Genomic DNA, 18,962 nt, shown 5'->3' on the forward strand with positions numbered 1-18,962 from the left:
GGGAATACATAATTGCCATCCATTCATTCCAGAAAAATGGCAATAAACTTGACAATAAACATATGGTTGAAAGTAAGGTTATTATAATGGCACTTAAATGCCAGAGAAAACAAATAAAAACAAAAAAAATCTAAACTGAAGGAATTTTCTAGCAACTCGTCTACTCCATTATAGTCAACTAAAGATTTTTTTTAAGAATTAGAGGAAAAAAGAACAGTAATTAGAGGCTGGTAGTACAACATAATGCAGAAACACTCCAGAGTGAAACAGAAAAATGAGCTAAACTAATGCTAAACTTATTTTTAAGTTTTTCAAACAGAACCTTTAATACTGAGGTCACAAAACTTGCCACAAACTATGTTTGCTCAATCCAGATATGAGTGTTTGTAATTCCTGTAATAGAAAAAGCCCTTTTGCATAAAGAAAAAACCTGATGTATAAAGTACTAATATTCATTTCTAACCAAGGTCACATTAAGAAACAAAGTCTATCAGTTAACATGGCACAAAGATTCAGCGTTGTTCTTATTTATTTATTCATTGTAGAGTGAGGGCCAGAGGGCAGTGAATGTGACTAAGAAGACTAGACTAATTAGAAGCATATCACAAGTGCTGCCACACCTGATGTACACACCTGCTTCTCAAAGGTGGGAAAGCATATGTTTTGATTGAGTAATTACAGATTGTGGAAAGTTCAAACAACATAATCTCCCTATAGTTTGTGCCTCTATTTCGACATTCCCAAACTGCACAGGCTATATAAACAGCATGATGCTACACATAAAAAGCCTGTGTTTCTTAAAAACAATAGAGGATTCCATTACATAAATGAAAGAAAATTAAAAACCAAAGTTTGTGTCTCTGACACGCACCCACTTTGTTCACTCCCCCCCCACCTACACACACAAACAACCATAAATACACACTCACCCATCTCCTGATAGAAGTATCCATTCTTGGCCATGCCCGAGGAAGGAGCCTCTGTAATTCAAAATAGAACAAAAATATGTTCACAGACAAGACTCAAATGTAAAGTATATGAGTTGTGTGAGACTTAATCAGCCTTAGTTAGATATTTGCTTGTTTTTTATTAAGTGTATAGATGGGTATTTATATATTTACAGAAGTACAAACGTGTGGCCTTCAGGTAAATGCTGAATGGCAAATTATTTGTCTACTCCACTGTATGAACACACACACACTTTTATTCACTTAGCAAAAGCACACATAAATTGACAGTGCCAAAGCGCACACACGCACACACACACACACACACGCACGCACACACAAAGCAACACACAGAGACATGCACAAGAATAACCACTATGTTTACTTCCACACCTGTGTCCCACATTCATTTGGTGCTGTTTAGAGGGATATTTATGAGGTGAAGTCACCCGTGACTGAGGCTTCTCTCCCTCCAGTTTTTGACTCCCTAATTGTCAGGCATGTCTTTTTCCAGCTCCTTTAGCCTTTCTGCCGCTAAAGAGAAACACACTCGATAAAACATGCTCACCGAGCCTCGACACACACCCTCCTATAAAGCTACGAAACACTTACGTGCAAACACGAATTACTTGGAAATTTTTCGGATGCCTTTCTACACCCTGTTACAAGCGCTCACCCTCCCTACAGTAGCTGTTCTGCTACTTCACCTTTTGGGGTTAAGTGCTTCTGTCAAGGGTACGTTGGTGGTGTCAAATGGAAGAGCAAGGAGGGCTCCAAGTCTCTAGGTAACCCACACGGCTCACATTAGCAACATTCAGACTTTAAAGCCTCAGTCAAGTTTGAGGGCCACTGCTGGTGAGCCACTTTTTGATCAATAACTCTACAAGGCCCCAGCCAATAAAGCAGAGACATATGATTGGAAACCTCTGTTATGCTGTCTGTCTGTAAATCTGCACTCAGCGCTACAGTGGTTCCATTCTGACTGGGCAACTGTCTGTAAAAACTCTCTGCTATAGAAAATATAATCACAAATCAGGTTATTTTAAAAATTAATCTGTTCAAAATGACATCCCCTGTCACAGATTATGCTCATTAATACACTCACAAAAACACATTCACACAATATATATTGATGTTGCATAAAGCCTTGCCTGTTTCATGTCATTAAAATATCACCTCAAAAACACATGTATACAATACACACACACACACACACACACGCACACACACACACACACATCTCTAAAATACAAACTGCCAGAAGCACACAAGGATTGGGTTTTTGTTTTTTTTTCAAACTAAAACGGCATTTTGAAAAACAAATAGTAATTTGCTTAAAATATAATGACAATAGAGTAAATATCTCCCTAACTGATATCACACCCTGCTGTAACCTCTTATGATTTATGACTGGCAGGTTGTGCCAGCAGAGAAACTGGTTGGTCCACCTGGCTGAAAATGCCTACAGGTTTGCTCAGCTGCTGACTGCATCGATAATAATAGCTTTCATTTGTATAGCACCTTTCTCAAATGAAAGGTCAATTCACTGAGCATCAAATATGAGGCATGACAAATAAAATACAAACAAACATGAAACCAAAACCCCCCCCCCCAAGGATAAGGCATACAGGCTAGCAGTTGATATATGGTAAATAGTTGATAGAACATTTTGTAGTTCAGAATGAATGTTAACGGACTCCTCATGTAACTTTGCTATGTCTAACAGAATATAATTTTCTTACAAGGTGAGCATCACCTAACAGTAACGAACATCACCTAACAATTGCATACAGTCAAATGAGAGATCATGTGTAGCCTGTTGTTGACTTAGAAATAGGATGCTGTGTTAAAAGTGCACAACACACATGCCTGCACAGACGCACACTCAGACACATACACACACACTTAGCCAAACACGAATTAACATCTTCTTCACACAAGATTGGTGTTTAATCAATGAGAATAGCCACCTTTCCACAGCAAAGGGAAGTCTACCCTCACTTTACTGAACTTTACTGAAGACTGCATATTCTGGCCTCCCTTTCCATGGAAGTAGAACTGCTGTCTCCCTCAGACCAGATTAAAAATCTTCTGTGGGGCTTCTCCAGCTTCTCTGGCTCCCCAGCAGTGCCTTGGGGCCATTCTTCAGGCCTGTGCCTCTGCTCTGCTCTCTACCCCTACCATGACCTTTCAGTGAGAACTGTGCTGTAGCCCGAGGCCACACGTATCCTGCAATGATCTCTCAGACACTGCCAATCCAAAGGCTTTATCCAGTGAGTATTGTTCCAACGCAATAGTTTTCCAGTGCTCTATACACTTATAATGTGATAATCTACTGTCATTACCTGCAGTCAGAGATAATGAGGGTGCCTTGCACAGTTGCTCTATGGCAGGAAATGGATAACACTAATAACCGATGGAGGAAGTGGAGGAGCTGCTCTTCCAGCATTAAATCACCTGACAGAGTCTAGCATGGCTGCAACACCATGCTGCTCTGGGACTGCTGCAGAGCACACCTCAAAAAGCACACAGGCAACAGAGCATGTTTAGCATTATTGTGGTCACTGTCATGTTCAAATACACACACAAAGATACAAAAACAGCTACACGTACTCATACACACATACAAACACACACAAAGATACACACACGCACACATACATATGTGTGCACGTACAAACAAATATAGTGGGTATTTGGTGCTTGTTAACCAGAATTTGGTATGTGTGAAGAACAATTAAGGATAGAGATCCCATAATTAATTCACCTTCATTCCTTCTTTATTTTAGGGCAAGGATAGTCACAGCACAATCAGAGACTGAGAAACCTTCCCTTCCTCTAGTTCCCATTTTCTTTTATTTCTTCTGTTGCAAAATCAGGAAACTGCACTCTTCCTCCAGCATACACACTGCGATCAAAGCTGGATCAGAAAAGAGAGAGTGGGACTTCCCTCTCCATAACGGCATTGTAAGTTGGGAATTCTACTTGAGATGAATATTTATATTTTTTATGGATATCAGTATTGATGCTTAACAGCAGTGGAATCCATAATGCCATACTCAGGTTTGGGCAGAATAGTTTGGTAAAAGTATTGGTTGCTGAAAAATAGATATACTCTCCTAAATGTATTCAATAATGTATTCCCTTCAATAAATAAAATGAGTAACCTCTGAATATATTTACAATGGGACTACATTAAAAATAAATTTTGAAAAGCCATAGGTTATGTTACTCAATTATGCTGTATCGTTATTTGTCAGTATTAGGAAAGTCACATTATTCATTGGTATTTTTTTTCTTTATTGCATTATCTCTTTGCATATTCATTAAAGTAAACTTGAATTTAAGTAACATTTTTTGTTTAGATTTTAAATATGTAGTTTCTGCCACAGCGGTGTAAATATAATCTCAAATGTTTTGTAGTCTCGTCTTGTCTGGCTAATAATTGTCTTATTAGCTTGAGTAGGTAACTAGCTAGATAGCTAGCTAACTATCCATTAATAAAGTGCAAGGGACCCTAATACATAAAATGATTATTAGCTAGCTATATAACTATTAAAAATATTAGGTATTCAAGCTGACCAGGTAATCAATTAGCCAATAATTTCTCATTGCAAGCTTTCTGCAACTATTTTTCATCCTTATTTCTCAATGACTATACCCTAATTAGCTTGTTTCTGCCTGTCTTAGCTAGCTAATTAAAATAGATGTCAAATAGATGCTGAATTTGTTTCTTAAGGTAGATGGCTAGTTTTGTACTCACTTACCATAAGACATTTGTTAGCCAGGCAGCTAAGTGTGCAGCCTGCAACTCAGCACTGACCTCAGGTAACAATGGTGTTTTTTTACTTTAGATTGTGCTTTATTTCTTTTTTAAAAATTGTATGGATTTTTAATGAGTGATGAAGTATTCTAAAAGATTCTCCTAAAATAAATTTTATTCAGAATAATCCCTTTTCAAAAAGTATAGTAGACTATATTCATATTTAGTTTAATACCGCCTTTACTTGCATTTCCTCCCTGGCTATAGCCTTTCTAAAGCAAAGCGCTTACTTTTGAGTACCAACTATAGGCAGGGATGTTGGTCTCACTTTTTGTACTCATTTTAATCGTGATAGTAAGAGAACAAGACGTTAGCTGTTTACAAAAACAGGAAGTGAAAACTTGAAGTGCAATTTCTTTTGTGGGCATGCACTGTTGTTTACTGTTGTTTACACTCCTTGCTTTTCAGACACAGATGAATGAACGCTTATCAGAGCAAAAGGTCCAGTCTTATGACACACAGAACAGTTTGGAAACTTAAAAGGGAAAGACAGAGATCAAGTGAGATCCAGAGGTTCTGCCGTTGAGAAGTTGTCATTTATGTGGTTAGCATGCTACCCAACCACAAACTCCTTTGCATAGCCCCCGTTTCCTTCTGTGTGCTAAGCTGAAATGAGAAGCACCAAATGCCCTCTCTGTGTGACATTGAAAGGACCAAATATGCTAGAAGAACACAGCAGGAATGGACAAAAATTTATGTACACGTGGGACAATAATGCAAATTTACAGCTTTAGGATTAACATCCACGAATGAAAAAAAAAAACAAAAAAACACAAAATGACAGAATGGGATAAAGTCAGGACACAGCTGGAGTTACAGAAAAGCACTTAACAGTTATCAGCGTACAGTTAGCGTCTCTCATTAGAGCTACTGCATAGGTTTTATGCAGCTAAACTGTGCTGCTCAGGGAATAAACATGCACTCGACCACTCAGTTCGCACACCCTCCTATCTCTTGCTACACCATTACTGTACTAGTTAGCAACAGAAATAAAATTGTATTACATACTAGGCTGCAACGATACAACAGAAAATACCACTGCAAAGTGCAGAGTAATAAAACATATGCTGCAAAGGGACTACATATACACACAGCATCCAGTTTATTAGAAATATTTCTTGATTGTACATTATGTTGCCATGTAAACCTTGTGTTTGCTAAACTTTCACTCCTCATCACTGGACAATTTCTGATCAAAGATATTTTTGGGTGGCAAACCTCCATTAACGCAGCAGTAACAAAGACACATGAAAACCTGAGCATCTCCTGCACTGCCTGACACACTCATGTCACCCTTTACCATGTTAATGTCGCTGCTGTGGTAAGAAGAGTGTGTCATGTAAAAACCTTCTGCTCAGTGCTGTCTTGTGGTCAGAACCTGACCACTGATGAACAAGGCAGAGGAATTAAGCATGGCAACAGGTGGACTACATTTTGTAACTGCACACTTAAACATGCACATATAAGAGATGTGCACTTAATAAAGTGCTCACTGAGTATGGACGCAAGGTAGGAAATTCTAATAAACTTGATGGCCAGTGGATAAAATCTTACTATGACCAATCAAGTGTTATTGTGACAATGTAATGGTTTGCATGCTACAGTTACTTGAAGCAAAACTAATTAAGAAATGAATGTTAAACTGAGACTAAAACCACTATCTGTTGCTTTTTTATTTCGCAGCTTTACCATGGAGCTTAACTATATTTGATCATTCTGAAGAATGGGAAATCCTTTATGATACTGAAACATTGTAACTGTTACTTATTCTATGATAATCTTTTGTCAAATACTGACTAAGGCTGAATTGTATATACGGCTTATTAATCGTTATCGCAACATTGTCCTGTGTAATACTGATGTTGCAGAGGGTAGCAATATGTTGCAATATGCAGGACAAGGCAAAATAATCACAACATAATATTATAATATTATATAAGTATTATAGTATAATACTTCTCTTTTTAACTACAGCTACTATTTTTGTGTTTATTATTCCAGTATGCTTGGTGTGACTTCAGATAATGATGTGACAAAATCCTAAGTGGAAAGAGTAAATGATAGCATTTCCTTGAAGAATGTGCTCTGTAGATATTTATTGCACTATTTAAAATGCAGCCTAAAATGTTTCCTTTATTTTAAGCCAATGTTCATTGGTAAAGGCCCCAAATACTGCAAATGAATGATTCCACCCAGAAGTTGCTGCTCTACTCTGCTTCTTACCTTCTCTAAAGTTCTCTCATGGGACCTCCTTACTGATATCACTGCACTGGTCCCAGCAGGGTTCACAGCAAGGTTAGAAAAAACAAAACTCTTGTGCCCGTTGAACTTAGCCTGCTGCAAACCATGGTTTAGCACTACTCCAGACTTTTGCCATGTTCAGAAGGGCCAAAATCTTGCCAGTCACAAACCCAAACTGCCCCCATCTACATCCTGCTCTTAACCACTTGGGCTTTCACTGATTTAAAATGATTTAAGGTTTTTGGTTAGTCATTCTGATTATGAGCATCTGCAAAATGAGTGAAAATAAATATCAGATCCTTTGTGAGTAAACCAGGTAGGTTTCTGCTAGGAAGACTCAGAGTTGTGGTCCTGGAGGCCACAGGCTTTAGGCAATGAAGCACAGCTCACTATGTTCTTGGCTTAACTTCTCTATAGAAATGACTTGGAAGTTGTCAAACTTAAGCAGATTGCATAACAACCTAAAACAAATCAAAATGGTGGAGCTGTTTTATATAGCCATAAGACATTAAGCTCTCTCTAAACAAAAAAGATTAATCCCCTCTCTGACAAATGAACATTGTTCACTAGAAGCAATGTTCTACATATGGTGTTGGGTAGTAAAAGTGCATGCACCAAGCATGTGCGTGGCTTTGATTAGAAATACCTTTTATATAAGCTGTTTATAGCTGTGATGTCACAAGTCCAGTCCATATGGACAGTAAAGCATATGGATGTGATGACTGAGAGGTGCTGCTTTGCTCTGTGCAAGGCAACAGTGCTGCTGTAAGTGTTCTGTTATAACTGTTCATAGCTGGCGGTCTGGTCCTACTTGCAAAAGCCTTGCAGTGGAAATGCCTCAGCTCCTATGATTGTGGGCGTGATGTTTCAGTTCTTGTCTAACGGCCTATGCATATCGTTTTTAGTGCGGACACACACACACACAAACACAAACACACAAACACACAAACACACACACACACACACACACACACACACAAACACAAGCTCACCAGTACTGCGCAACAGCACAGCAAGCAAGAAAGAGACAGATGAAAGGTGCTCCCTACTGCGTTCTAATGTCACTTACAGCCGAGAGAGATTGAGTGAGAGAAAGAAAGAGAGAGAGAGAGAGAGAGAGAGAGAGAGAGAGAGAGAGAGAGAGAGAGAGAGAGAGAGAGGGGTTTTGTTGACTAAATCTGCCTGGAGATTTTTTGGCACTCATTCTCCTGGAGTCTGTGAATGCTTTAAGAGAGAGGGAATTCCTTCTGATGACCAGTAATGACACACTTACACACATATGCAGAGATCAGGTTGTTATGGGAATAAAGTGGAAGCTTTGATGAGGAATAGAGAGTATGTTACATTAGGTCTTAGATGGTCTATAGATGGTTGGCCCCTGTAGTCCATCATCTCTTCACGTCAAACGTGAACAGCACAGTGCCAATTTGCAAGTAATTTAAATCAAATCAGACAAATAGCCATCTCTGCATTGCAGTAATGCACAGAAATGAAACATATGTAAATGTTATATAGTGCTTAACATGCAGCATATCAAACAGATCCAATGAATGAAAACACGATACACTTTCACAACACCATACATAAAAACAAACATGAAAGACAATACACATACACAGCATGCATAGCAAAAAGTATTCACATGCATGCGACTCAAGTAATCAAGGCCCATCACACAAGTAAAAATCTTGCAGTCACACTCTAGCTGCATGGAGAGGAAGCACTGTCCTCGTTGCTCGTGGACAGTTTCTGCCTGCAGTGGCTCGCTCGAAAGGCTGCAAATGTGGTTTCCATAGTCTACTTCTACAATCACTGGGCTGAATTCAAAACAGGCTCTATTTCTCGCTGTACTGCGCAGAGGAGAAGTGTCCAGCCATCCGGCCATAGGATGGTAAAGCAGCTTTGTCCTCATGAAAAGACTCTAATTATATGTGGATTCCAATTATTAGGTCTAGACCTAATAATAAAGTATAATATGATTTTGCAAAAAAAAAAAAAAAAAGAGCAATTGACACCACTGGTTTTATGCAAATTGTGAAATTGTTCTGGTCGCTCAGTTGCTTCTGTCAGCTCACACTCTTCCGTTGTGCTCTCTCTCGGTCCGACTGGACGACCTTGAGCGTGATCGACGCATACCTGAGCCTCTCGCTGACACTACACAGACATACGTGTGATCAACACATACCTGAGCTTCTACAGACATACATGTAATCCACATACCTGAGCGTCTACACAGACATACGTGTGATCCACACATACCTGAGCGTCTACACAGACATACGTGTGATCCACACATACCTGAGCGTCTACACAGACATACGTGTGATCAACACATACCTGAGCTTCTACAGACATACATGTAATCCACATACCTGAGCGTCTACACAGACATACGTGTGATCCACACATACCTGAGCGTCTACACACATACGTGTGATCCACACATACCTGAGCCTCTACAGACATATGTGTGATCCACACATACCTGAGCGTCTACACACATACGTGTGATCCACACATACCTGAGCCTCTACAGACATACATGTGATCCACACATACCTGAGCCTCTACAGACATACGTGTGATCCACACATACCTGAGCCTCTACAGACATACGTGTGATCCACACATACCTGAGCCTCTACAGACATACGTGTGATCCACACATACCTGAGCCTCTACAGACATACGTGTGCCTGCCGTCACTCCCCATCTATAGCCCCCTTTTTTGCCGTCTGTCTCTCTGAAAGTGTGAAAAGCTCATTAGAAAAGGCGCAGTGGCATGAAAAGCCGCAGCGAAAATACAATCTGATAATTGCGCTTGACAACTCATCCCCTTAGTAAAGGGAAGAATGTATTTATCCTTCTTCTGCTGAACAATGTCCTTTCAAGCATAACCACAGTGTGAGGGAAAAAGAAGAGAGAGAGAGAGAGAGAGAGAGAGAGAGAGACAGCGGGAGACAAAGTGAGATGGAGAAAGAGAGAGAGAGAGAGTGTGTCAGGGTGTCAGAGGACTCCCGTCCACTCACTGCAGTCCTGACGTGTATCGACATGACAGCCGTCTTTAATCAAATAACACCAGAAAACCCACGAGAGCGCTGAGAGTATCCGCGTGCCTGTGTGGACACCGCTGTCCTGCATGTCAAGGGAATACAGATTTTATTTCCCTCTCACACTCCGTCTTTTAATCTTTCAATCCCTCGCTCTCGTCTTCTCCCTCTCTCTCACTCCGGGCTCGTCGTGGCTGCTCTGGTTTCGTGAGCTCTCTGCTGGGGGATTCCTGCTGATTGCTTGCACATTCCTGTCTTCCTCTATTAAAGCCAGGCCACCATTCCCTTTACTGCCATGAGAGACCGAGAGGAAGTCAAGAGGAGCCCAGAGAGGAGGTGAGACAGAGGGAGAAGCAGAGAGCACGCAAGATGAAGAGAGAGGAAGTCAAGAGGAGCCCAGAGAGGAGGTGAGACAGAGGGAGAAGCAGAGAGCACGCAAGATGAAGAGAGAGGAAGTCAAGAGGAGCCCAGAGAGGAGGTGAGACAGAGGGAGAAGCAGAGAGCACGCAAGATGAAGAGAGAGGAAGTCAAGAGGAGCCCAGAGAGGAGGTGAGACAGAGGGAGAAGCAGAGAGCAAGCAAGATGAAGAGAGAGGAAGTCAAGAGGAGCCCAGAGAGGAGGTGAGACAGAGTGAGAAGCAGAGAGCAAGCAAGATGAAGAGAGAGGAAGTCAAGAGGAGCCCAGAGAGGAGGTGAGACAGAGGGAGAAGCAGAGAGCAAGCAAGATGAAGAGAGAGGAAGTCAAGAGGAGCCCAGAGAGGAGGTGAGACAGAGGGAGAAGCAGAGAGCACGCAAGATGAAGAGAGAGGAAGTCAAGAGGAGCCCAGAGAGGAGGTGAGACAGAGGGAGAAGCAGAGAGCACGCAAGATGAAGAGAGAGGAAGTCAAGAGGAGCCCAGAGAGGAGGTGAGACAGAGGGAGAAGCAGAGAGCACGCAAGATGAAGAGAGAGGAAGTGAAACAGGGAGAGTGACACATGTAATTCTGGTCTGCGCATAAACACCGTCCATGACACAAACGTGCACATGCAGTGCACAATACACCAGGGTAGGGAACCGTCACATTAGAGAACTTGTCAAGCACAGCTGAACATGTATGTTTGATTACATTGGTGCACTTTCATGTATGCATGTGCTTGTATGTAATTGTGCAAGAAGGGTGTGTGTGTGTGTGTGTGTGTGTGCACCCAGTGTGAGGTTTCTCCTCAGGCACACGGGCAGTCTCGCAAGTGAAGGTCGGAATTCAACAACACTTGCATCCTCCGACATCTTGAACCAATCTCAGCTTTGCTGGGGGGTGGTTGTTTGCCTGAGTGTGCATGTTTGCATGTATGTTTGTGTGTGCATGTACGAAGGGGTGTCCTGACAAATCGTATTAGAGATTTAGCATGCTCATAGCTCTGAGAGACAGTCCATTTGGTATGATTTCCTCATGCTATATTTGTTCCATTACAAGGAGGCAGTGGCATGTTTATCTGTTTTATCTACTATGACGAGTTCGATGCTGGTATGTTCCATTGTGTGGTTCTCCAGCATAAACACAGCCCTTCCTCACCACACATTACACACTCTCCTTCTCATTAGAACACACAAACACTCTATCTAACACATCAGAGAAACTCCATCGCTCCCTCACGGCCTCCGGAGGATTTCCGTAATTCCCAAGACAAAGATGCTTTGCACGATCCAAACGTTGTCCCAGCCTGCTCCATGGCTCACAGGCACTCATCTCTGTATGAATGGATCTCTATCCGATGATTTGTAGCGTACCGCAAAAAACAAAGCGGACACACAGAGGAATGTATGATTCTATTTTCTCACTCGGTGTGTTATCTTCACTTTTGGACACTGTGAGTTTAGCTCTAAAGTCACAACCACATGGTCACAGGTTTCTGTAATTCAGCTAACTACTCAATTCCCAATATATTTAATCATGCACACAAAGTGATTAGGCCTGCCAGAAAGATAAGCTATTGAGTATCAACTGTGGTTATAAATGTAATATATATATATATATATATATATATATATATATATATATATATATATATATATACATACATTAAATATAGTAAATATAGGAATCAAAAGAATGATGTGTTATATGTGCATAATGAGAGACAGACATCACTCATTAGGGAAAGGCAGTCATATAGACAGAGCACATTCCTCAATAAAAGAGCCTCCATACACACTGAAGCATCCATGGCATTACTGCCATGCTCCTAAGCCTGTGTCCTCCTCTTAAACTCACTTCCATCATGCCTCGCCTCCCCCATCCATTCATCTCCAGGAAGCCAAGGACAAAAGGAAATTTGATTTCCTATAGCTGCGCATGCAAACCTACAGTACGTGCGCACAACATGCAACATGTGTGCACTGTGTTTTAGAGAGTAGATACAGAGATACAATTAGTCCACTGACACACCATCAAACCTATTGTGGAGCCGTCGCGGAAAATATACAGAAATGTATCTCATTTTGGCAATATAACACACTGCTGAAATGCGGCGTCTCTCACACAACTTGCTCTTTTGATCATAAGCGCGCAAAAAAAGAGAAAAAAAAAAGGCAAGAGAGAGATCAAATGTTCTTGCTGCTTAACCTGAGGGAAAACAAATGCAAAGTCTTCACAGGCCAACCTGCAGTCTGCGTGCATGTGCCAATGTGAGAGAGAAAAAGAAAGACAGCATGAGTGTTTATACTGTATACGTGCTTCAAAAATGACTACGCGTGTGTGTGTGTGCACGCGTGCGTGTGTGTCTGGACATGTATTGCCTACTGCATAAGAGGAAGTCATCAAAATAAAATGAAAGTGAACAGTAGCATCACACCTCCAAATAAGCTGTAGTGTCCCAGAACAACCCCCCCTCCTCTACAGGTATATACTGAGTGCATCTCTCTGCTCACTCTTTCTACCCTTTGCTCCACTGTTTGTGTTCCTGCGTGTTCGTGTGTGTGTGTGTGTGTGTGTGTGTGTGTGTGTGTGTGTGTGTGTGTGTGTTTGTGTGCCTGCCCGTTTGTGTGTGTGCATGTGCTTTTACATGAAAGAGTATGATATTCTTTTTCATTTTTCTTCTGTTTACTCGACAAAGATGAGCGATGTAAGAAGGGTTTACGACACATTCCAGAAGACCAGCCCCAAAAGCCCCACTGCATTCCAGCGTAACGCACCCCAACACAAAAAAAAAAACCCAGCACCAGCTCCAGAGAAAAACACTCCGCAGACCTGCAGGATTCAGCCAGGAGAAAACTTAAAGCAACGCACGCTCGCGCTCACCGACGCACGCGCTGACACGCGTCTCAGCAGCAGCACACATTTGACACATGCAATCTCAGGTGTCAGGGACCCCCCCCTTGGATGCACTGTCGTGACAGTGCAGGAGCATGCGTGTGTATGTGTGTGGGTGTGTGTGTGTGTGTGTGGGTGTGTGTGAGAGAGAGAGAGAGAGAGAGAGAGAGAGAGAGAGAGAGAGAGAGAGAGAGATAGTGTGTGAGGGGTCCTTACCGGATGGCACAAAATGAAGAACTTTGTTTGGTTCCATGACTCCCTTCTCAACCCATCATTTTCCTGTAGTCCACAGACTAATAGGGGCAAGATCACCTCTGCTCTGCTCTCCTCCTCTCTCTCCTCCCTTCTTCCCTTCTACCTCTCTCTCTCTCTCTTCCTCTCTCTCGCTCCCTCACAGACACATTCAGTGAGTCAGTCTTGCTCTGCCTCCTCAGAGCTGTTACTCTGGGTCCTAAAGCCTGTCCCTCTGATTGTCATTGCCTGCAGTCATAAGTCTTAACTAGCTGCACGAACAATACTGAACGTCAGTGTCTGTGTGTGTGTGCGCGACAGGACACAGCTAGCATGGCATGTGCTGTCTGAGCCATACTTGCTTTGATAACAGTCACATTACGTATGTCAGTGTGTTGTGGTTGAGGTAGGCTTAGGTAGGTCTTTTACTCGGTAGGAATGCAATGTGATTTATTGTTTAAAAAAAATCAGTATAAAAACAAAACATCATTTATATTAAGTTACAGATTCATATCTGTCTGGCTTTTGAGAAAATATTTCCTGGTTCTATACTGAAAAGTTATTTGCATATTAGATTTATATCACATTACTCACATGGCATCAGGCCAGACACAAGATGGGATTTTCACCTGAATTGTTACTGGATACTATTGAGCTGTAGATTTTTCTAATAATGCAGTTCAGTCATTAGTCATTCACCTTGATGGTTAGATGGGTAGTAAAGGATAGAATTTTCATCCTGTATATCAAATGGATCAGTGGACACTGGGTTATTAACTGGACGCTCAATTAGTATCTTGGCTAACATCGGTGCTTCTACAGTTTCTTCAAAGGCAGAATAATGAATAATTTCAAGTTTGTTTGTGTTTTATTTTTCATTGATAGCAGGATATGGAGAGTCTGTGTGGATATGGAGGGTCTGTTGTTGTTTTTTTTTTGGGGGGGGGGGGGGGGTTTGCCCACATTTCTAAAATATAACCATTATTAAAAGAGTAGAAACTTTCTCTGCTTTTTCTTGCTCTATTTAGTTGGGAACAAAAGATCTTTCCATAGCATGCACCTGTTGACCGCATGTAAACGAACATTTTGGAAGCATACACATGGATATGAGTAAACATGAGGAGTGTGTTCATTATGTGTCACTGAGAGTTGATTGTTTTACCAGTGGCAGAGTATTTATAAGTAAAAAGCAGTTTTGGAAGAGTATTTCCTTATGGAAAGGTGGTTTCTGTCAGCTATATGTTGCGTTTAACAAAGTGCAGCATGGCTGGACCTTAATTCTGTATTAACAATACTGCACATGCTGTGCTTCTTGTCATGAAACATTAACTCCCATAGTCAGACAATAAAAGAATTTTCAGTTCAGCAACATATTTACTATTCACTGCTTCACCCACTCAATTCTGCACCAGCAAACATGTAATATTACATATCTCTCCACCTAACCTTCATTTTAGTACTTCATTGCAAGTACAATGTCAGGAAACATCACTGCCTCCCCAGAATGTAAAGGAGTGTACTTGTAAGCGGACTGCTTACACGTAAACTCCTCTAGCAGTTACACGTAGTGGTAGAAAAATGTGTTCATGTCCCTCTACTGAATTCAAGGTCATGCATGGAAACTCTGCCTGGAAATCACCCCAGTAACCAAACTGGAGAAGAGGATTGTTATTGGACCTTTGATAAGAGACATGCATCATTATCCATTTGAACTTAATATGTAGGCTTTTAAAATGCATATATAGGGCACATAAATGGTTAACTCCTGGTAAGGGCACAGGATGCCATGGGCACACAGAGTGAAGGCTTACCCTGACCTCTGACTTCTCCATTGTCCTTGAGTTGAGCACAGTTGTCCAGAGATTTCAAAGTCAAACACATTTCACACACACACAGAGAGAGAGAGAGAGAGAGAGAGAGAGAGAGAGAGAGAGAGAGAGAGAGAGAGGGAGGGAGAAATGTTTGGGCTAGATGAGTAGCACTCTGACAAAAAAAATCTCTATTATCAGGGAGGCTTGGGATGATACACTGCCCCCTAGCGATCTTGTGGGTAATTTACAAGCCCATAAGCTCAGTAAAGGTAAACTGTTCAAGTTTTAGATGGACGTATTTATTAGTTTATTACCTCTTGCATAAAAACACAGTGCCACACACATACACCAGTGTCCTTTAATGAGAAGTTTATAGAGTGACCTTTTTGTCTTCTGACCTCAGTTTCTGCCTGTGTTAGAAAGATATATTCCAATCACAAGCTTAGAAAGGAAACGTTTGTTGTCCTGTTCACCCAGTGGATTTACGGGTAATGGATGCTGACAGTGGCACTTTGCACTATGAGCTCAGAAGTAACCATGACCCTGTATCTCGCTCTCTTTCCTACGCAGTAGCCATACATTCACATAAAACATTCACTTTGTCTCTCTTTTTTCACTCTCTTCCACTTTCACATGAACAGACAAACACACACTCCAAGACGCAGACAGACAGACAGACACACCAACACACAATGTTGCAGTACAGCTGCAGGAATAGTCAGCATTACTGAACAACAGTGGGTGGACCTTCCTTCCCCTTGACACCCACCTCAGCGTGTCTTTCTGACTGTGTGTGTGTGTCTGTCTGTGTGTGTGTGTGTGTGTGTGTGTGTGTGTGTATCTGTCTCTCTGTATGTGTGTGTGTGTGTGTGTGTGTATCTGTCTGTGTGTGTGTGTGTGTATGTCTGTGTCTGTCTGTGTGTGTGTGTGTGTGTGTGTGTGTCTGTCTGTGTGTGTGTGTGTGTGTGTGTGTGTGTGTGTGTGTATGTGTGTGTGTGTGTGTGTGTGTGTATGTGTGTGTGTGTGTGTGTCTGTGTGTGTGTGTGTGTGTGTGTGTGTGTCTGTCTGTGTGTGTGTGTGTGTATCTGTCTCTCTGTATGTGTGTGTGTGTGTGTGTACCTGTCTCTCTGTATGTGTGTGTGTGTGTGTGTATCTGTCTGTGTGTGTGTGTGTGTGTGTGTGTGTGTGTCTGTCTGTGTGTGTGTGTGTGTGTGTGTGTATGTATGTATCTGTCTCTCTGTATGTGTGTGTGTGTGTCTGTGTGTGTGTGTGTGTGTGTGTGTATGTGTGTATGTGTCTCTCTGTATGTGTGTGTGTGTGTGTGTGTGTGTATCTGTCTGTGTGTGTGTGTGTGTGTGTATCTGTCTCTCTGTATGTGTCTGTGTGTGTGTGTGTGTGTGTATGTGTCTCTCTGTATGTGTGTGTGTGTGTGTGTGTGTATCTGTCTGTGTGTGTGTGTGTGTGTGTGTGTGTGTGTGTGTATGTATGTATCTGTCTCTCTGTATGTGTGTGTGTGTGTATCTGTCTGTGTGTGTGTGTGTGTGTGTGTGTGTATGTATGTATCTGTCTCTCTGTATGTGTGTGTGTGTGTGTGTGTGTGTGTCTGTGTGTCTGTCTGTGTGTGTGTGTGTGTGTATGTGTGTATCTGTCTCTCTGTATGTGTGTGTGTGTGTGTGTGTGTGTGTGTGTGTGTGTGTGTGAGAGAGAGAGAGAGAGAGAGAGAGAGAGAGAGAACATTTGCATTTGTTATATAATAACTGAAAGCTTGAAATATCTTAAGTGACAATGACATTCAGTGAAGCTAATGCGAGAATTACAGTAAATGGCAATGAACTATATTTGCAGGTTGGGCAGCTTGTCAAATATCAAATTAGAATAACCCACTGATTACATGCATTGTACATAGATTACGTTACATCATGCAGAGATCTTCTAAAATTCTTCATCTCATACTGCACGTCACAACAAATCTGTAAACCTCCAAACTCCAAGGCCAGGACAGCGTGTGACAGCCAGCAGCAACATTCCATTTAAACACTTCCATGTTGTGTCTGTGTGCATCTTTAGGGAATTTTCCATTTCTATTTCGATGGATGCACCCAGAAAACTCAAAAGGAAAAAAAAAAACTCAGATTTTGGAAGGTGCATTCCAATATTCACAAATGTCGTTGTTGGTGTTATAAACGGTCATGAGCAAGCGGAATGTGGTGTGACTTTAATCACTGTGTGAGATCACTTGGCTCAGACTTAGGTATTAGGCTCCAGATGCTTCAGCACAGTGACAGCGGAGAGACAGATCAGACGAACGATAGGGTATTCATCCTCAGGTCTCGCTTTCATCTCCCTTAAAACATGAGCTTAGCCAGCTTGAGCTCATCTCATATGTGTAGTGAGGTGAGGAAGATGCTCGCCCTTTTCCTATTCAGACTCGGTAGGCAAGCAAATCAAAAACCCCGACACTGAAAAACATATCGCTGCTGCAAAGTGGAGCGCATTTCTTTACAATTTAATTATACGCGGCTTTTGATCAGTTGATCAGAAAAAGATAGCAATGCATGTAAATTCTACGACTGTGTTTTCGGATGGCTATGGCCTCGTTATAGCGCTGGCCTGTTGGTGCACTATATGAAGGTAACCTAAACCCGTAGCCTATAGCATAAGGTGATGCTATCCATCTCAAGAACACAAGTTAAACCAGCATAACAATGTGGCGCTCATCCCATTACGAGAATGCGAACTACGTTTACAGTTACTGACACGGAGTTATTTTCTGTAAATTTACCTCATGTCGTGAGACGATATTCTTACCTTCTGCAAAGCTGTTCACAGTCACTCCCCTCATGTCTCCACCGTCCCTGTCAGTCTTCATCTTTTCCTAAAATTTGGAAGTTTTGTTTTCTTTTGTTTTTAATTACATCCAAGGAAACTTTCATAAAAGCGCTTCTCAAAACATCTTACTGACAAATATTTTCAATTGGTCTGCGCATAAAAATTCCCAAGTGAAGTCATCCACTTTCTCTCGGTGCGTGAAACACAGGAAAGCGCGTTGTCGGGGCGCGCGGGTGTTCCGCAGGTGTGCATGGTAGCACGCGCTCAGAGGAGCAAGCAAACAAAGGCTTGTTCCTCACGCCAAGCCCACCGCACTCGGCTGCGCAGGAAGACAGGAGACAAGGTGACGGGACAAACTGAGCGCTTTCTCCATTTATAGGTTATTCAGTCACTCCTGAATGGTGCTCGAGAAAACGGGACAGTGGAAATGTTCTCGCATGGTCAATACCATTGGTCTTCTGTTACCACTGCTGTAAGACAATCACTTTGTCAACTGAGAGCACAGTTGCTTTTGTGGACAAATTTCTGCGTTTTCATAGTGCCTTTTTTTTTTTCTAATGAAATAAAGGGATCTCCACCAGACATGTTAAACTTTGGGCTGCCGCCTAGGTTTAGTACTATAAACACATTGCAAGAAAGAAATCAACAACATACACCCCCTATCATTTTGCCCAGATGGTTTAAATAATCAAGATGCATCAAGCATTCAGTCTTGAAAAATCAGCTTTTTTATAAGCGACTG

At 41.7% G+C, this 18,962-nt stretch overlaps 1 protein-coding gene and 1 long non-coding RNA gene across 6 annotated transcripts in view; one reads left to right on the forward strand and one right to left on the reverse strand.

Annotated features, from left to right (window-relative positions):
• The window catches only part of slc4a11 (solute carrier family 4 member 11), a 42,991-nt gene extending 24,618 nt beyond the window's left edge, over positions 1-18,373 (reverse strand). For 2 of the 5 annotated variants that reach the window (XM_081724093.1, XM_035531869.2), the window contains exons 1-2: positions 18,200-18,368; positions 930-980 (exon numbers count right to left, since the gene is read on the reverse strand). In XM_081724093.1, the coding sequence (XP_081580219.1) occupies positions 930-980; positions 18,200-18,260 (112 nt within the window). In that variant the 5' untranslated portion in view covers positions 18,261-18,368. Of the gene's footprint in view, positions 1-929; positions 981-18,199 lie in introns of all 5 variants that reach the window. The other 3 variants (XM_081724091.1, XM_081724090.1, XM_035531870.2) reach the window with 3 other exon arrangements.
• Positions 3,825-6,968, forward strand: LOC145660337 (uncharacterized). Its single transcript, XR_014126589.1, has 2 exons — positions 3,825-3,914; positions 5,179-6,968. It is a non-coding gene; the product is annotated as an uncharacterized LOC145660337 (long non-coding RNA).
• Positions 18,374-18,962: the final 589 nt, after the last annotated feature.

This window comes from Electrophorus electricus, chromosome 12 (assembly GCF_041902795.1).
Source record: "Electrophorus electricus isolate QZ-2024a chromosome 12, ASM4190279v1, whole genome shotgun sequence".
NCBI lineage: Eukaryota > Metazoa > Chordata > Actinopteri > Gymnotiformes > Gymnotidae > Electrophorus > Electrophorus electricus.